This window comes from Polyodon spathula, chromosome 15 (genome assembly GCF_017654505.1).
Source record: "Polyodon spathula isolate WHYD16114869_AA chromosome 15, ASM1765450v1, whole genome shotgun sequence".
Classification (NCBI taxonomy): Eukaryota; Metazoa; Chordata; class Actinopteri; order Acipenseriformes; family Polyodontidae; genus Polyodon; species Polyodon spathula.
Genome location: NC_054548.1, coordinates 24,865,977 through 24,884,209, shown reverse-complemented (window position 1 = coordinate 24,884,209; position 18,233 = coordinate 24,865,977). Strand labels below are relative to the sequence as shown.

Here is an 18,233-nt window from a genome sequence, read left to right as displayed (position 1 = left end):
AATAATATACTAAAACGAGTACCTTAAACATGACTGTCATTCTTGAATTGTGATGTAAAATGCCTTTTGACTAATGCCATGTTTCCACCTGCCACTGTAGACTTGAAAGTGATTTCAATCCGTCCTCTTGAGACCAATATCATTGGATCTTCGTCAGCCCTAGTTAGAATTGTGGACAGTGGTCAGAACATGATCTGCCCAAGCTGATGGAGGAAGTTACCTAATTGGCAGCCAATATAAAGGGCGCTAGACCGGGTTTTACTCCTGGACTGCAGAACACATAAACATGTAGGCAGTACAGAGGACTGGGTTAAATTAGCAGGGAAATATTGGAGGCAGGTGAATTAATGTATATGTTGCAATTATAGAAAAAGTGATACATCAAGGCAGTCTGACTTCTGGTTGCAGATTGGATTGTAGACTACAGATGGAACAGGTGGCAGCCTGATATTGAAACAAGAAGAGATCGAGTTTTGCAGACTGTTATTTCTTATTATTTTGACCAGTGAAAAGTAATCAAAAAATCATAGACTGGAATGGAAACTTAAGTTAAAAAAAAAACAGTTTCTCTATATGAAAGCTTGAGAAATGTGGGGAAAATATTTTTTCATCTGGGAGTACAAGATATAATGCTATTTGTTTTTAATAGGTATTTATTCAAAAACAAACAAAAAAAGGTTTAATAGAATATTATTTAGAATATTAACACATTATCAAAATGCAGCATTATACATGTGTTATTCAGGTTGCTAGGCAAACATCAGTAAGTGTGGGGTTTCAGTTGGGTACTACATTTCTGATCATTTGGTTTGTGATTGAAAATTAAACAAAACACAACAATATGTAAGAAGAGATATAGTGTGTGATAAGACAGTTGGCTTTTATTTAATCAAATACATTGCAGTGATTATAGAGCAGCAGCCATTTTCTAATAAATAAGTTATGCTAGTTCTTTAATTTATGTTTAATTTATTTAAGATGGTGTTCCAAACTTTATAGAGACTACATTTCATTATTTCTCTTGTAAAGAATACCTTAGCATGTACCACTGATTTTAGAAATGGTAAAGTTCCACGTCAAGGTACTGTATTTACTATTTATATTAAAGTACAGCCAATTTATACTGTTTTTAGCAGCGCTATTACCACTTGTTAGGCACACTGTGATAATGTATACACCATTCATTACCATAGTTACCATAATCTTAAAACCACAGTATTACAATGGTATGTTTTTATAAGGATTAGTTTAAAAAGTGGACACAACTAATCTCCTCAAACAGAGAACTACTTAAACTTATTTTCTTCTCTGAGCCCTTGATCTTGATTCCTGGCGACTCTTCCAAGCAGCAATGATAGCGTCATCATCATCATCATCATCATCATCTAACTCCTCTTCTTCTTTGGGTCTTGGTCTTAACCTAGACCTTCTGGTTACTGATATATCTTCCTCATCACTGCTGCTTTTTTTTACTTCTTCATTTTCTTCTGGCCGTGAAAAACTCTGGGTGAATTTTCTCTTCGGCCCAAATTCAGAGAGGTCTTGATCTTCTAAAGCCTCATCAGAGCAGTGGAGTGGTTGTGTTCTTCTGTTCAGGGTCTCAGACAAGCCGTTACATGACGGTTCAGTTTCGGATGCTGATTGTCTGTAGATATAAGGTTCTGGACTTGTTTCTCCGTAGATGCCTGGATCATCAGAAGTAAACCTTCTGGATGAGTACGTCTTTGTGTCTGTCATGCGAGCTGAAGCAGAGAACCTTGACATGCTCTGGTAGCCCTCTTCATGACTGCTGTATGGGCTTTGTGATTTTTCAGAGGAATCCATTCTGCATCTGGAGAACTTGTAGTCTGATGATCCGGTGGTATCCTCATTGAGATACGATGATCTGGTGAACTTAGTATCAGAGCTTTCATTTGAGGTAGAATTTGAAGATTTAGAAGAGGTAGCTTTCACATCGCTGAGCCATTTGTTAATGCTGTTTATTCTGTCTGAGCCATCTGTGCCCAAGCTGGAATATCGTCCTGAAATACTGGATGTAGTGTCAATTTTATCAAGGTTCTTATAGGAGTTTCTTCCGGATGTTTCAGTGAGGTCATCCTCATCCTCACTGCTATCTTTAGCCTTCTTTTTCTTGAACAAAGTACTGCGCTTGTTGTCTGCAGCGATTTTTTCTTTCTTGTACTCAAACATTTTTCCTCTCATCTCAGATTTCATTTCTTTTTCCTTTGTGTCCAGTTTCTTTAGGTCAATGTCATCTGCAAACAGGCTGTAGAGGGGCTTGCTGGTACGTGTGATCTTCTGTTTGGAGCCAAAACCTTCAGACAAGCTGCCACATGACATGACCGACTGGGTGTCAGTGCTTCGCATGTCCTTCTGACGTAGTAAAGAACTTGCATAAGATGTCCCACTCTGCATGCTCAATAGAGATGTCTTGTCATCGTCTATGTTTTTCCCAATAGCGCCTGTTCTTGAGCCCATATTCATAACTGATGGACTTTGTGATGGAGGCACGCTACCTTGCATCAACAACTCATTCTGCTTTTGTACTATGGTCTCAGTAACTACATTGGCAATCCAATTCTGAATGCTTGCTAAGGAAATTGTGTCATCACTGCCTACCTGAATATTTGGCAAAGGAATCATATGTGCTTGGGGCAGACCTTGAGTACTTCTTGAAACAGACGATCTGTTACTTTGCATACTTAACATTGAAGCAGTGTCATCGTTTATACTCTTGGCTGGCATGTTGGGCCAGAGTGCAGAGAGTGGGATGCTCCCGCTCAATGAACTCTCTGTCTCCCATCCACACATGGACTGGCTCTCCTCCAGGGTCTTTCTGGAACGTTCTAAGATCTCTTCCCGTCTTTGCTTCCTCTTGACTGAAGCAGTGTCTTCACCCTTACCAAGCTCCACAATTTCATCTTTGTTTTCGGTGCCCAGTTTCTTCTGGTGTTTAAGCTTCCAATTCTGGTAGGCAGACAGATTGACTTCTCCCACTGGTGGGTTTTCTTCTCCTTCTGTTTGTTCTCCAGTGCAATCTGTCTTTTTGCCTACTGCAGACTCTGCATCTTTTTTATTCCATCCAAACTCAATCCTTTTGATCTTCCACCTTTCCAGGGCGGTGAGCTTATCTTTGTTGTTCTTACAGAAGTTATACAACGAGCTTGTTTGTGATAAGAGGCTTTCCTCATCAATGTCTTTTTCCTTTTTCCCATTTTCAGAGGAATCCCTGCCCTTTTGGCCATCCCTACCATACCATGCTGCAGCTTGATCCTCGATCTCCCTCAGCCTCTTCGTCCACAAGTCTGCTGAGCTGTCTTCAGTGGAGATGGAATCACTGCGGACCCTGCCTATGCCTCTGGCTGTCAAACGTTCCTTTAGGGTGTGGATGTCAAGGCTGTTCACACTTTCCACGTCACCCCGGTAGCTGGTGGAAAACACCTTTCCTCCAAGGAGGGATTGTTCATCTTCACTCATGAGCTGAGACTGCCACCAGTCCTCAGGCTGGTATCTTTCATTTCTGCTCTGCCATTCCCTTATCATCTGCTCCACATCCTCCTCCTCTTCTTGTTCAGGAAGCTTAGATAGCTTGCCTTCATTGCCATGCCTTTGTGGCTCCCTGGGGGGCAGGCCTTGCTTTTTTCGCCATTCTGCATACAGCTCATCCTCCTCATCCTCGTCAATGAGGGTGGGTCTTTTGGAAGCCATGCTGGCCTTGGCGACTGAGCTCATGACGCTGCTCATGGTACTCATGTTGTCTTCTTCCTCCACCATGATCGAGTGGACTTTAGCTCCCATCACGCTCCTTGAATCTTCATCCTCTGCCATGATTGAATGGGTTTTAGCCTCAATGACTGAGCTCTGGCTGAGAGTGTCGCTGTCGTCATCACCTGCCCGTTCCTCCAGGAGGGTCTCGTTCAGCTCCCGAAGTTGCTTCAGGAAGCCCTCGTTCGGGTTGATAGGGCGTTTCTTCCTGATCGTCATCAGCGCCTCCATGATAGTCATGTGATGGAAGATCATCAGGTAAGCCGCTACTAGGACAGCCGATCGACTCACTCCCATCATAGAGACCACAAGGATTTTGCCTGTGAGAAGTTAAACAATGACAGTAAAATAACAGTACAAGTATATGTAAAAACATTAATAAAAAACTCAGTTTAAAGCAACCACAAAACAAATCACAAGACATTTTAAAGAAAAAATGCTTTAAAAGATTATGAATTAAATCAATTTTTTATTATTTTCTTTTTTATATAATGAGGGTGACCACCTGAGTTTTAGTGATTAACCAGCAACCTTTTGAATGAATAATATCCCATTCGATCAGGATTTTTTAAAATAACATTTCTAGACATTTCAAAAACAGTGTGTGTGTGTGTGTGTGTGAGCTCTATGTGGTACGAGAAGTTGCCCTGCCAAAACTGTGAAAAAACATTATGCATTATAAAATAGATACATAGATAGGAAACGAGATGGGAGTGAAAAGCCCTCACATGTAAATAGTGTTTATTTTGTATTTATTTTGTGCTAATACTGTAACCAAGTTTTTACTGGTGCTTGCTTTCATTCAATCCCTTATTCTACAGTATAAATATGGATAGTTATTCTACCAACAACATCGAGAACAGTATTATCTGTATCGTCATATTTAAATGTATTTATTTTATAAATGTATAGTTGTAACAGGGCGAGGAGTACTGTACATGATTATTTGTTTATTTTTAGAACAAGGTACCCCTCCACCCTTGTGCAGTTTATTATTTTGTATTTGTTTTGTTGTATTATTATTATTATTATTATTATTATTATTATTTATTGTATTTATGTATTTTTAAATGATGGCGTAGCCGTGAGTTTGTTTTGTTTTATTGAAATGTGTTCTGGCAGAGGCGAGGTCGGCAGCTCATCCTCTGCCAGTAGTATTTAAAAACCTCATGCAGAAGGTGGCCATCTCCCAAATTAATTAAGTGATTCATTTGTTGCTAATCAGGAGACGGTCACCTGCATAAAAGCCTGCAGCACTAAGGAGAAGTGCGCGAGAGGGAGAGGAGAAAGGAAACTGAAAAAGAAAAACAAACACATTCTAGGAACAGTGATAGCAACTGCCCAGCCTGACCTAGGACTGTATTATTGTTTGTGTTCGTGATTATTTTGTTTAAACTTCTGTTCCAATCTGTGAGCCCTGTTTTTTTTTAAATATTTTGTTTTCTTTTTGTTATTTGAATAAATGGTGCCGCTGCATCTTTCTGCCCTGCAGTACTGCCTGTGTATTTTCTTTCTGCATCTGTCCTGTCACAACAGTTTTAGTTGTTTAGTGTGTATATTAACTTGACCAAGCAAATGGTTACATTGGAGCCTTGTTTAAAATGCTTAATTTCTATGTGAGAATGTGACTGGAATTGAAGAACGTGTGGATCTAACTGGTGGTCCAATTAATGAATTATTACATTTGTTTTAAATGATGCAGATTTAGAAAAGGCTGCAACTGGCCTCTGTGTTCAGTCCTGTAGAGGCTGGGGTTGCTGCCAAAAACATCCAAGTGCAACTGCATATTGTTATTATCTGTTTTAAAATAATTCGTTTTCCCTTTATTTTTGTTCAATAAAAATGCTTAGTAGCATTACAATTTCAACGGCTGCCTGATTTCCTGCCTTTTTGCCAGATCGTTTATAGCTAACCCTCACAAAATTTAACATGATAGAATTAGTCACCAAAGGGCATAACAAAGATACAGAGCAAGAGGAGATTATTGGTTGTTCCCTAATAAAAGTTTACCACAGTATTTTTGCATGGTATTTTTGCAATTTGTCCATGCTTTTACTATAGTCTTCCCTGGTTTGCCATATTAATTAATATGCTTTACTATACTTCGCAGTTCTTTACAATTCTTACCTATGCTTTACCATGCTATGCTTTACTATGGGGAAATGTCTATGTAGGTCCCTGTGATATTCTGCATGATATATGCGTCATTGCCCCCACTGGATGCAGCTCAGCTACAATTTCCCTTCAGCCTCCTGCTTGTGAGATACAAGCATAAGACCTACACTACTATATGAATTTAATGGATTTTAGTTTCCCAAGGCTTTATGTAAATGCATCACTGTAGAAAGTACCAGTTTAGCACAAAAGCTTAGCTTCAAAGTTCCATTAATGTTGATAAATGGTATATTCTGTTTTTTTTGTTTATTTTTTTTTAATGCTAATAATAATAATAATAATAATAGTTGGATAGGTAACCTTTCAAATGGCAAATGAGGATGAGAGAAAGCAAAGGCTATTCGTTAACATGTACATGTAGCACATATAATAATGTCATTATTGATTGTGAATTTTAACATTGGAACCTTGACATTATAATGAGGTATAGGTAGGGGTCAGTAATGTATGAATGCTTTTAAATTATACCCTATTCCACACACTACCATGTTAATTTCTGAATAATTTTTCTTTATGGTTTATTAAATACACTTATATACACGAGTGTGTGTGTGTGTGTGTGTGTGTATATATATATATATTCCTTTTTTGCAATGCACAACATCTATAATCTTAAAATATGAATGCGTGCACACATAAAATTAACTTGCAGCATTGGTTTAGATGTTTTACCTAATGTACTTCTATTCAATTATTAACCTGTAGACAGTCTTTCTGAAGCTGTAACATCATATCTGTAGTGGTAAAGAAAGTACATCAAAAGACACAATTCATCATTGAAACCTACGTCATAGAAGAGCTTAAATTAATGAGTATATTCGCAACACAAAAGGACCGTTATTGGTTCACTGCTTGGATCTCTTTGAAAACTGATTCCCACAGCTGCAGAGAAGAAAGATTTCTCAACACATGAAAACCTTGTTTCAGGCTCTTCATCAGTTTATCTTTGGCTTCATAACTTGTTGTTATACTGCAAACATCTATCTACACAGTATCTGTATTCTCATGGGAAACGGGTCTTCAGCACAGCAACCCTGCTAAAACAGCACTAGATCTTTTACAGAAAGAAAGAAAAAAGTATTCTAGTGGCATTTCAACAAACAATTTCAAACAGGATTATTTGAATAATTTGATTATTATTTGGTGATTAAGATTCAAATCCTTTGGGAAGATATGTGGAAGGAAAACAATATGTGTTGCAGTTATAAACAGCATTAAGGCACACTGGTCCACAGTAATATAATTGATGTTTATTTGGTTAATGCTTATACTACTGTTCTTCCAGTATCATTTTATGAGTACTGGCTTTTCACCACAAAACCTTCTTGTCGTATCAGCAGGATACCAGCAGGCGCTGGGTCAGAACACTGACCTTTAGAAAATTTACTGGAACATTCTGTCAGCAGCAATCTGAAAATAATTGCAATGACAGCATACTCCAGAAGGGGGAGTATATACAGTTTTGTAAACCAAATTGTTGTAGAGGGCAGAGAGGTGGGGGGGCGCGGCAGGTATAAGAATGATAAAACACTTTATAGTTCTGCGAGCAATTACATTAATAAGAGTACATAGATACAGTGAGGGTCTATTTAGAATGTGCTGTTCTATTAATGGACATTCGGTCATGCAATAGTGGAATGTACTTGGTTGTGTTTTGTATCAAGTCAGGCTAACAGGGAAAGCACTGCTGAAGCTGCTGGTTTTCAAGATATCCTGCTGCGGGAATTTACCTTCACATGCGTGGAATGCCTCCTAAAGCCACTGCAATGGAAATGATATTTGAAGAAATGTATATCGCTGTTTAATATGTAATCCCTATCACTTAATACCTAGAGCTGAGAAGTGAAGACAGAATGAATGTACAACTTGGATATTCATTGTTAACACTCCTGTTTTTCTTTCTGCAGGTAACACCAGTAAATTGTGCATTACAGGTGAGTTGATACAAACTCACAGCTTAGTAGAACCCACTTAGTGGTTGCTGGCATTTCAGATACAACCCGTCAGATAAACGCCTGCATGCTGTGATTTCAGATACGACCCGTCAGATAAACGCCTGCATGCTGTGATTTCAGATAGATCCTGTCAGATAAACACATGCATGCTGTGATTTCAGATACAACCCGTCAGATAAACGCCTGCATGCTGTGATTTCAGATAGATCCTGTCAGATAAACACATGCATGCTGTGATTTCAGTTACAACCCGTCAGATAAATGCCTGCATGCTGTGATTTCAGATAGATCCTGTCAGATAAACACATGCATGCTGTGATTTCAGATACAACCCGTCAGATAAACGCCTGCATGCTGTGATTTCAGATAGATCCTGTCAGATAAACGTCTGCATGCTGTGATTTCAGATAGATCCTGTCAGATAAATGCCTGCATGCTGTGATTTCAGATAGATCCTGTCAGATAAACACATGCATGCTTTGATTTCAGATACGACCCGTCAGATAAACACCTGCATGCTGGGATTTTTGCTGTAGGTCACGTGGTGTGATTGCAGCTAGATCATTGAAGAGATTTTGAAATGAAAAGATTGGGTACCATGATGAAGCAACCAATGTTTCATCAATAACAAATGAGTCTAAAATACCAGAAAGATCTTGACAGGAAGAGCAGTAGTCTCAGTGATAATAATGCTAGCTTTAATAAGAGGCTTGAAAGTGGGTTTTAAAACCTCGTATTGCACTCCTGTATGCACTGGCATTTGATTGACCTGGTCATCAATGCTCAGCATGTACGGCTGCTCATACCTCTGCATGTCAAAAGAGTTTCATCCAAGAACTCTGCAGCTGGGCGAAAATGCTTGGATATGTCCATGTCTGGGAAGTCATCAACCTCAATGCCTTGGTACTGTATATCGATGCCAGTGTAGAAGTCTGGTCCTGTGTAAACTCCAGTGCCATGGGCCGCATTCAGGATATGGGTTATTCCTAACCTCTTCAGACGGGCTTTATTCACAGCAACACTCCTTTAAAAACAAACACACAAAGCCCAGATATTTTTAGTTAGTTTTTTATTTTGTCTTCACTGATATGCAGTTTGCTAGGTTGTACATTATTCTGACAGTGCCATGTAGAAGTATGGTCCACACTTAAGATAAAATACACTCTATACAAGTACCGAAAACAAACAAAAAAATGGCAAGAGGATTTTGTTTCTCATCAATAAAGTATTAGTAAGATATTTGTTTCTCTACAGATGTGTTTAATCACATAAGCCTGCTATTATAAATGCTTAGACTGTTGCAATTTAATGGGCAATAAATAATTTGTATACAGGGTGTTAATAATTTATATGCTGTAACACATATTTTTAACTTACTGAAGTATATAAAATGGGATCAGAACCTATGGCCCTCCTGGAAAGATAAATAAAAAATGTAAGCACTTTTTATTTCTGGTCACTAAAACTAAATCACAGCCCTGTACAGTATCAGGACCACTTTGCAATAATTGTTCCAAATCAAGTGATGTGTTGCCATTGCTGGTAATGTTGTGCACTGCTAATAATTCTGCTAGGGTTCCTTCAAGGATTATAATGGATTCTAAATGATATTCTCTGAACTTTTCTATAAGGCAATCCAACAGGGACCTGACATTTTCTCTGCACAGCAAAATATTTACCTTCTAGGTCTCTAGTACAAAAAAGAAACCTTTACTTGTCAGTCCATTATATATACAGTAGTGACACAAATTACAGAAACAACAAATGATTTCCAGAACGACTGGGGGTGGTGATTTTATTGCCTGTTTTTCTTCACTCAGACCCTTTACTTGCTAAATATTTTGGTATCGCTGGATACATAATTGTCCTCTCTTTAAAAATAAGATTTTAAAGAGCCATCTGTCTCACAAATGCTGTGATAGCTAAATATGAATAATTTAATAACAGTTTTGAATGACGGGGTGGAGCTTTTGTTCTCTATTTTACCCATTTTCTTGAGTGGTGACTGCCAAGACTGGAACACTGTTCAATTTAATGTTGTCTTTGGCAGTGCTTAGCTAGAAACTTATTTTGGAGGGTAAAATGAACAGAAAATATCATATTTTTGGATTGGCAGTCAGTGAATCATACTTACAGTACCATATATAAGAGGGACAGGCTTCTCATTAAAATCGTTTGCATAGTTTTAAAGAGGAGACGATTATCTATTCAGGGATACCAAACTATTAAGTAAGTAAGGGGTTTGAGTGAGGAAACACGGTCAATGCAATCCCCACCCCTAGTCTTGCAGTAGATCATTTGTTGTTTCCATATTGTAATGTATTGTGTCAACATTGTAAATATAGGCTTTTAACAAGAAAAAATGTTGTGCTAGTTTTACCTAGCAAGCTGGGATGCAGGGGTTTGGAGATTGCTGCTGTACAATAGTTTAGAACCTATTCCAGCATGACCGTCCACCAAGTTGTTTTTTTTTTATGAGTAATGCTTCCTCAGCAGGATGGTTATTAAATGTTTGTTAGAGCTCATTATTTGGTCCTAGTTTAATCTCATTGTATGTAACTCTAACTGTGCTTTCTGCTCTAATAGGGGACTCATTGTCATGTTGCTGACAATACTGTTTCTGTTAGCAACTGATAATACAGTAAAAAAAAAAAAAAGAGAAAAAAAAACATGAATTGTTCTGAAAAAGCATAGCATTTGCTCATAATATATTAAGTTACTTACTCATTAAGATTGAGGATAAGCGTATGCTTTTTGTTTTTGTGGATATTTGTGCTTCTTGATCACCAATATATTGGCCCAGATTTTGCACCAGAATGTTAATTAAGGCTCTATGCAGATTACACTCATTTTGTACACTGCAGTGATTTGAACACAGTATCTTTGTATGATACCCCTTATATCTGAATTTGAGGAGGAAAGCCTTTTGCATTAATTACTTAATTAATATTCATATATATGCAGAGTCATCCGTGTTGTCTTTCTTTGGTGGACATTGTTAATTGCAATAGCAGTTACTAAAGAAGTTTGCAAGGCAAATCTATGGTGATGGCAAAATGAGTCCACCCATGCTTACTGGTATACACATGCCATTGTTACTGTGGAAAGCCAATAGAGGTTAACAATGAGAGTAATAGGAGGAATCACAATTAAAACCCAAACCATTATAGAAGGTTCCATAACCAGCACAAAGCAAACTTATGTTCTGTCGGCAATCTGATTGTGTTGCATTCAAGATTCAGTACAGTCACCTAGTCAGCTACCCATTCTACTCACTTTTCAGCTATGAAAACATTGGGCCACACCTCATCTACAGGGTTCTTGGGGGCCTCCAGTTTGTCCCGTGTCAGCTCCCTCTGGATATCCAGGACGCACGGGGTGTTAAACTTGCTGTTGTCGTCCATCATGTCCTTCACCCGATTGTACAGGTCCTCCACCAGCAGCTGCTCTGCAGATTCCATCATCTGCTCCGGCATCGCTTCCACTTTCATCTCCTTGTGTTTCAACTCTGTATGGAATATGTTAAACGGCATAAGTTTTTTAAATTGTTCTTGTACACTTGAAAATTCTATTTTTTAATACGTGTGCACATGTACAGAGTAATTATAAGGTCACTTTAAGCTGTCATGTCACAATTTCTTGGGTCATACAGGGAGCGTAACAGACGTCTATAAGTGTTAATGCATTATGGTTAATATGGGCACCATTGGTCAAAGTGGGCTATTTTGCTTTAATATTACAGATGAGTTCACCCATCAGGCAATTAATAGCTGCCCCCTTTTCACTCAATAAACTCAATATTTTACGCTAATTAGAATCTCACCCTGGAACAGCAGTAATACAATGCCCTATATTCTTGATTTCATACTTACTACAGTATTAATTCAAATACAAATGTCTAGACGACTAAAAATATATATCTTGGTCTCCCAAAAATATTTTGTATTGTGTATATTTGTGTTTTTTTCCATTTCACTGATGATAAAAGTCAAAATGAATTAAAAAAAATATATACTTTCTCTAAGGGCTTGGTCAGAACAGCATATGTTATGTCATGTCTGCAATTTTTAATTCTCAGGTTAGACACACATTTGAGGCTGGTGACGAGGTCCTGCTTGTATCCTGTTTCTGGTGTGTTTTAAGTCTTATTGCTCATAAACACGCAGGGCTATAACCCTGACAATGCAGTGTTTGCGAGGCAAGATGTGTTCAAATCATCCTCAGTCTTGTGTAGTATTCTTACAATCACAGATCGTTTTTCAGGGCATTTACCTTTTTCTCAGCGTGGTCCCAGTTTGTCGCCATTACTGAAACGCCTTAGTTTACAGGGAACGCATCACCCTACCAATCGTATTTGTATCCTCACATCAGAGATACATTTCTCAACTTTCACCAGGAGAAAGAGAATTTCTCTTCTGAGCATCACTGTGTCTCCGCTTCACGCTCTTTCCTGCTGCGCTGCGTGTTTTCTCTTGTCAGAGCACTAGCATTGTTGCAGGTACCTTAAACAGGACTAATGCCTCTGAATGTGTTCTTTCCCTTTAAACATGCTTCAGTATTGTTACTGCTTCGAAACAATGCATATAGAGCAATTGTCATAATGCTACTTTTGGAACCATACATTAATTTACAGTAGTGGTTGTATTCATACGTTAATTTACAGTAGTGGTTGTATTCATACATTAATTTACAGTAGTGGTTGTAATTTTACTGACATTACCTGTGCAGTTTTCTAACCATAAATTGACAGGATTTTAACACCTGTATGTGATGCTCCACTGCTGCAGATTCTGTCCCCTATTGCTGAGATGAGGTGAGGTTGAAGGCTCTGTAACCACAAATGCAGACAAGCCCGTCTCTTTTGCATTGTGATTAAGATGCACGCTTGTGGTGTGTGGGGTAGCTGGATCGTGGCTGGCCACACATGCTAATTTAGCAATGATGTAGGCTTACCTTCATTTATGATCTGCTTGGCTGCCACTGCAGAGGAAAGGTGAATTGGCTCCATAAAGATGCTCTCTGTATCAGTGTCAGACATAACTGAAAACCTGGAGGAATTTAAAACACACACATATTTATAGTTTGCAAAGGGATATACAACAGGTATGGCTCCTTTCCTTTCCAACACAGTTTAATGGCATTGCATGGTTGGATCCATTTTTATATTGGCTTGCAAAAATGAATTCAATCTGCCTGACATTCGGGGAGCCCTTTTCACCCATTTTTAACCTGTGAGTTATTTAAAGTGTGTATTGATTCATTAAACAAAGTTCACAACTTTGAATTCTTAAGTCATTTAACAACAGTCTAGAAGACTTTTTAAATTATACTGTATACTGTATAGCCAATCAAAAAAAAACCTTTTGTGATTGAAGATATTTTTTTCTGTCTGATGGTACAGCTATTATGCTGTTGCCTGGGTAATGGTAAATTCTGACTGTCACCCCTGCTCTCAGCTACATGGATTCATGCAGAACCCCTGTTGCCTGGCTCTAAAGGTAGAATAAATAGACTGTACAAATAAAATCATTTTCTCACCCACATAAAATTCATGTAATCTGAGTTTCCAATTCTTATATTGCTTCTGTTTTTCATAACATCCTTGCACATAAGTTGAAGGTGAGACTGATAGTCAAATGAGTCACAATCTGTTACCTTTGGTCTCACACTAATGATGCAAAAAGCCCTTGTGGGAGAACTAGCCAGAATCCTGTTTTAACTGTTTGTAACAGTGATAGTTTGCTATGAACCACGCTGTGCTCAAACATTTTAAAAATAGGATTCAAAGATGTAAAAAAATTAACAAAAAAGGATAAGAAACCTAAATACATAAATGGCCCGCAGGTGAGGGAATTATTTAATATTGTACACCCTATTTTTTCTAACTGTTAATTGGACGATAACACAAATCCTTATATATTGAGTCCATGGGCAGGTCGATAGACAGTATACTGTTCTTTTCAGTTCCATAACACTGTTTTTCTAAACCTTCATGTTAACCACAATGATTTTGCATCATGTAAACCTGAACTTCCTCCTCAAAACTGCTGAGCAGGAGCCCAATGCTCTATAAGAGTTTTCCAAGGAAAACCGTTCTGATTAAGCCGTAATCCATTGTGCTTTGACCTTAAAACGGCATCCAAGAACAGCGGCAAACCTTAAATTAACCAACACTGTGCGCCATCTAGCAAGACACCCTACAACCTGTTCTATCTGTACCTACCGGCTAGGAGAGGGGCTGCGGAGGTATCTGGCCTGCACAGATCGCACATCTGCAGTGTGCTCTTCCTCCGGTACCACCTGCTCCTGGTCTGAGTCTCGTGTTGATGCCATAGCTAAGCAATGATGCCAGTTTTCAGCTGCAAAAATCAAGGCACGCGTTAAGCACCATCATCCTCATTATTAGGCAGGCTTTTCAGTTGATTATATTTCCATACTGTTATCCCACTTGCCCTCTGCAGTTTTAAAATGCCCTGTCTTGGATCTGCGATTCTCTTTCCTTTCCAAAACCTGTAGCTTGTTTCTTTACCAACAGTTTGGAACAGTTTAATGAATACAAAGCCTAATATAATTAATTATAGCAGGGAAAAAAAATCTTTAAAAAGCTCATAAATAAAGCTTTGTTGCAGATTCGATACCCAGCTAGTGTATCTTGGTATAGTATATTTAAAATGCGGATTTATTTATAAGTCGATCACCAAAAAAAAAGTTTCAGAAGTAATCAACTAGATTGTGTCTCAACTGTTTTTAACCGTCTTAACCCTGGGACAGTAAGATTCCCCTGCAGCCCAATGACCGAGCATATATACAAATCCTTCAAGAGGCAACATCTGAGCACATTCTTCCAAATATTTTAACTTGATACCATTCCATCATACGTGGTGCAGTGGACTGGACAGCAACAACAGTACTGTTAATCACTGTGATTGTTTAGCTAATAAAATCAATTATATAATAAAATAAAATAAACAAATACAAAATGGTAATATCTTAGGACACCTGTGATTACTGGAAATTCTCCATTTAACATAACGTTTGTTACCTTCACTGTAAGAGCAGAGGTGGTCTACTGCCTTTCAAAAGTTCTTCAAGCGTTCTAGTTTGTAGAGAAAAAGTGACTCCTTTTCTGAATCTCAGTGGAGCTTTTCACTTTAACAGAACACTTGAGTCTGGAATATATTTTAAGCTTCCCCTGACAGCTGTTTGCCATCAGGAATGTGTCAAGTGAGTGACCAGTGTGGGCACACACACAGAGCACAGAACTCAATGTAAAATACTATAGCAAGCACAGGGAAAGGTTAACAAAAATAAAACGTTTATACTACAACATAACTGCTTGCTTGTTAAATACAATAATAAAAAATGTCAAGTGAAGTGCTTACCTTTGCTGGATAAAGGGCTATTTCCTTCTTTGTCCCCTGCTAGCAAGACCGGTGTGACTCTGAAAAGCTTGAGTAAGAAACTAAACTTAGTAACACGGTCACATTGGCTGTCCTCTTTGACAACCCACCCCTCCTTGACATCTGAAGCCAGACACATCAAGCTACTGTATGTGCTTGCAGAGATTTAACTGCTTGTGGCCCCTGGCCCCTAGTGTCATTAAACCCTGATAGCAATTAACAACGAAAAAACAGACCCCTGCCAAAGACATTCACTGTGTACTTTACCACACAGTGCATTGGTTTCGTTATAAGTAAACTAAGCTATTTTAACTAATGTTTATCAGAAAAAACAGACCAGGCATATTATAAAATATTATATAATATTCTTATATGTAGAAGGAGCCACTGCAAATCAACAGTTTGAACAGAATCCCATAGTCTCGGTTTCAGAGGTTCAGCTCTGTTGTGCTGGTCATTACTGTCTTCTCCTGCCACAAGAATAAAATAACCACACAGAGTCATGGACTTCCCTTGAAATGTGTCATTATGGACCTACATCTGCCGATGCTGACAGCAAACAATCTTCTAATTTGTATATGTTCTCTTGTGTTTGTGAGCTCTGTATCACTGAATGCATTGACAAACCCTTATACAAGTTTACCATAGTAAAAGCATAGTAAAGTGTAATGAAGCATGGGTAAGCATAGTAAAGAATAGCGAGGTATGGTAAAGCATTTAATAAACTTGGCAAACTAGGGCAAGCTATGGTAAATGCATAGTGTAACCATGGGAAATGCATGGTAAAACTGCAAAAATACCCCAAAAAATACAGAGGGAAGAATTCTTCTTGAAACGGTTGGCTTGTTCAGTTTGCTTTGGTCAGGGCACTGCTTTGCCCCCGTCTTTATTTTTCGAACTAAAGAAGTTTGTAAAATGTTACACTTTCAATATGATTTAAAGGGATGACGTCAAAGGCTTACTTACCTCTTATCTCCTTTAGCAGTATCATCACTGTTTCCCACTTTATTGGGATTCAAAAAAATCTTCTTTGCTTGCTTTTTTTAAAATTCAGTTTGTGATAATTAGACTGTGATCTGCTTGCCACTCGGAGTCACTCTATGAGCCAAATAGATGTGCTCTTTCAACTAATGTATAATATTATATTATACAGTACTAAGGCGATAACTTTAGGATGCATTTACCATTCTTTTTTAGTTTTTTTAACTGTTAACAACTACTGTAGCTTACTAACAAAGCTTTGCATTTTGTTAATAGTTAATATATAGTAAAGTATTTATGAACTAATTAGAAAATGACCAGCCTTGAACTTCAGTGAGCATCAAATCCTTATTGGGACTATCAACTTGAGTCTGGTCATATTATTGTTAATTTTGTTTAAAGGCACTGTTAAAGTTATTACTGTAGTTACATTTAGCAAATGAAGTCAGGTGTTAGTGTATTATACCCTTTTATTAGTCTATTAATAAGTTACCATATACTAACTATTAACACAAAATTAACATTTGTTTAAGCTAATTGTCAACAGTTAATGAAAAAAAAAACGTGTTTCTTAAAACAAATCTGAAATATGTATAGAGACCTGCAATCCAACAAGACAAAGTGTTGATCACCAGAGACACTTCTAAATTACAGATGGATTTCACAATTAACCTAGTAAAGAAGCATGTTGTACCAATGACATCCTGCTTTGTTATCCATAGCAATGGAGCTGTCAAGCTGTTTGTTACCATTGTCATGCTGACAACCTGAATTTCTTAACAGCAAAGATGTGCCCTCACTTCAACTCAAAAGGTCCGCAAAACATTTCTCCATGCTACTGTGTGTAAATCTAACACTTACTAATTGACTGTCAGAAGTGCCAGGTGCAAAATATCTGATAATATCTTTACTACAGTAGACTCGAACATTGTCCATTTAAAAAAATAGACATTAGCTATGATGTTTATATAGTAGTGCATAGCACTTTCCATTAACACATGCATGTAATAATATGTTATAAAATTGATTTGAAATGTAACAGTACTCTATTGGAGGGCTTTATGATGTGTTGTTAGGTTCATTCTTTAAAAATGTAATTATATTTATTCCTACATTTGAAATACAGTACATCAAAAAAAAATACATCAAAATAAAAAACTAACCTCTATTGTAGACTCACTTTAAATTCTTTTTTTGTAGTGCTCCTCTGCCTTCGCATCAGTTTTTTTTTTCCCAGGGGGATGTCCTTGGTTGGCATCTGACCAGTGAAGTACAGTAAAAACAGCTTTATTGAACTTTGTCTTTTTCTTATCTTGTGAACAAAACCTCTTGATGGAAATTACAACCTTATTATTATTATTATGTACAGACAGTTAAGAACATAAGAACATAAGAAGGTTTACAAATGAGAGGAGGCCATTTGGCCCATTTTGCTTATTTGGTTGTTAGTAGCTTATTTATCCCAGAATCTCAACAAGCAGCTTCTTGAAGGATCCCAGGGTGTCAGCTTCAATAACATTACTGGGGAGTTGGTTCCAGACTTCCACAATTCTCTGTGTAAAAAAAAATGTCTCCTATTTTCTCTTTTGAATGCCCCTTTATCTAATTTCCATTTGTGACCCCTAGTCCTTGTTTCTTTTTTCAGGTCGAAAAAGTCCCTTAGGTCGACATTGTTAATATCGTTTAGAATTGTGAATGCTTGAATCAGATTACTGTGTAGTCTTCCCCACGTTGTCTAAATGAAGTCATTTCTGAGTCAACATAAACTCCTAGATCCTTTTCATAGATTTGAGTCAGCATGATTCTTTCTATTGTAATCACTGTGTTATTAGTGGTAGTAGCACTATTATTATTCTTGTTGCTGTTGTGATTATCATCACCGGCATGTGTGGCCTAACCCCACCTTTAGAAAAGGTTTTATTTACCATCATGACTGCTGGGAAGTGGAGATGTTATT

At 37.8% G+C, this 18,233-nt stretch overlaps 1 protein-coding gene across 2 annotated transcripts; it reads right to left on the bottom strand.

Annotated features, from left to right (window-relative positions):
* Positions 1 to 861: 861 nt before the first annotated feature.
* LOC121328077 (serine/threonine/tyrosine-interacting-like protein 2) lies at positions 862 to 15,344 on the bottom strand. Of its 2 annotated transcripts, none has more exons than XM_041272556.1 (6): positions 15,278 to 15,344; positions 14,119 to 14,254; positions 12,849 to 12,943; positions 11,172 to 11,403; positions 8,702 to 8,919; positions 862 to 4,085 (listed from the first exon to the last, which is right to left on the bottom strand). In XM_041272556.1, the coding sequence occupies exons 2-6, from the start codon at positions 14,226 to 14,228 to the stop codon at positions 1,297 to 1,299; spliced, it is 3,444 nt and encodes a 1,147-aa protein (XP_041128490.1). In that variant the 5' UTR covers positions 14,229 to 14,254; positions 15,278 to 15,344; the 3' UTR covers positions 862 to 1,296. The 2 variants fall into 2 exon arrangements, with proteins under 2 accessions (XP_041128490.1, XP_041128489.1); XM_041272555.1 differs by lacking the exon at positions 15,278 to 15,344 and adding an exon at positions 14,938 to 15,039.
* Positions 15,345 to 18,233: the final 2,889 nt, after the last annotated feature.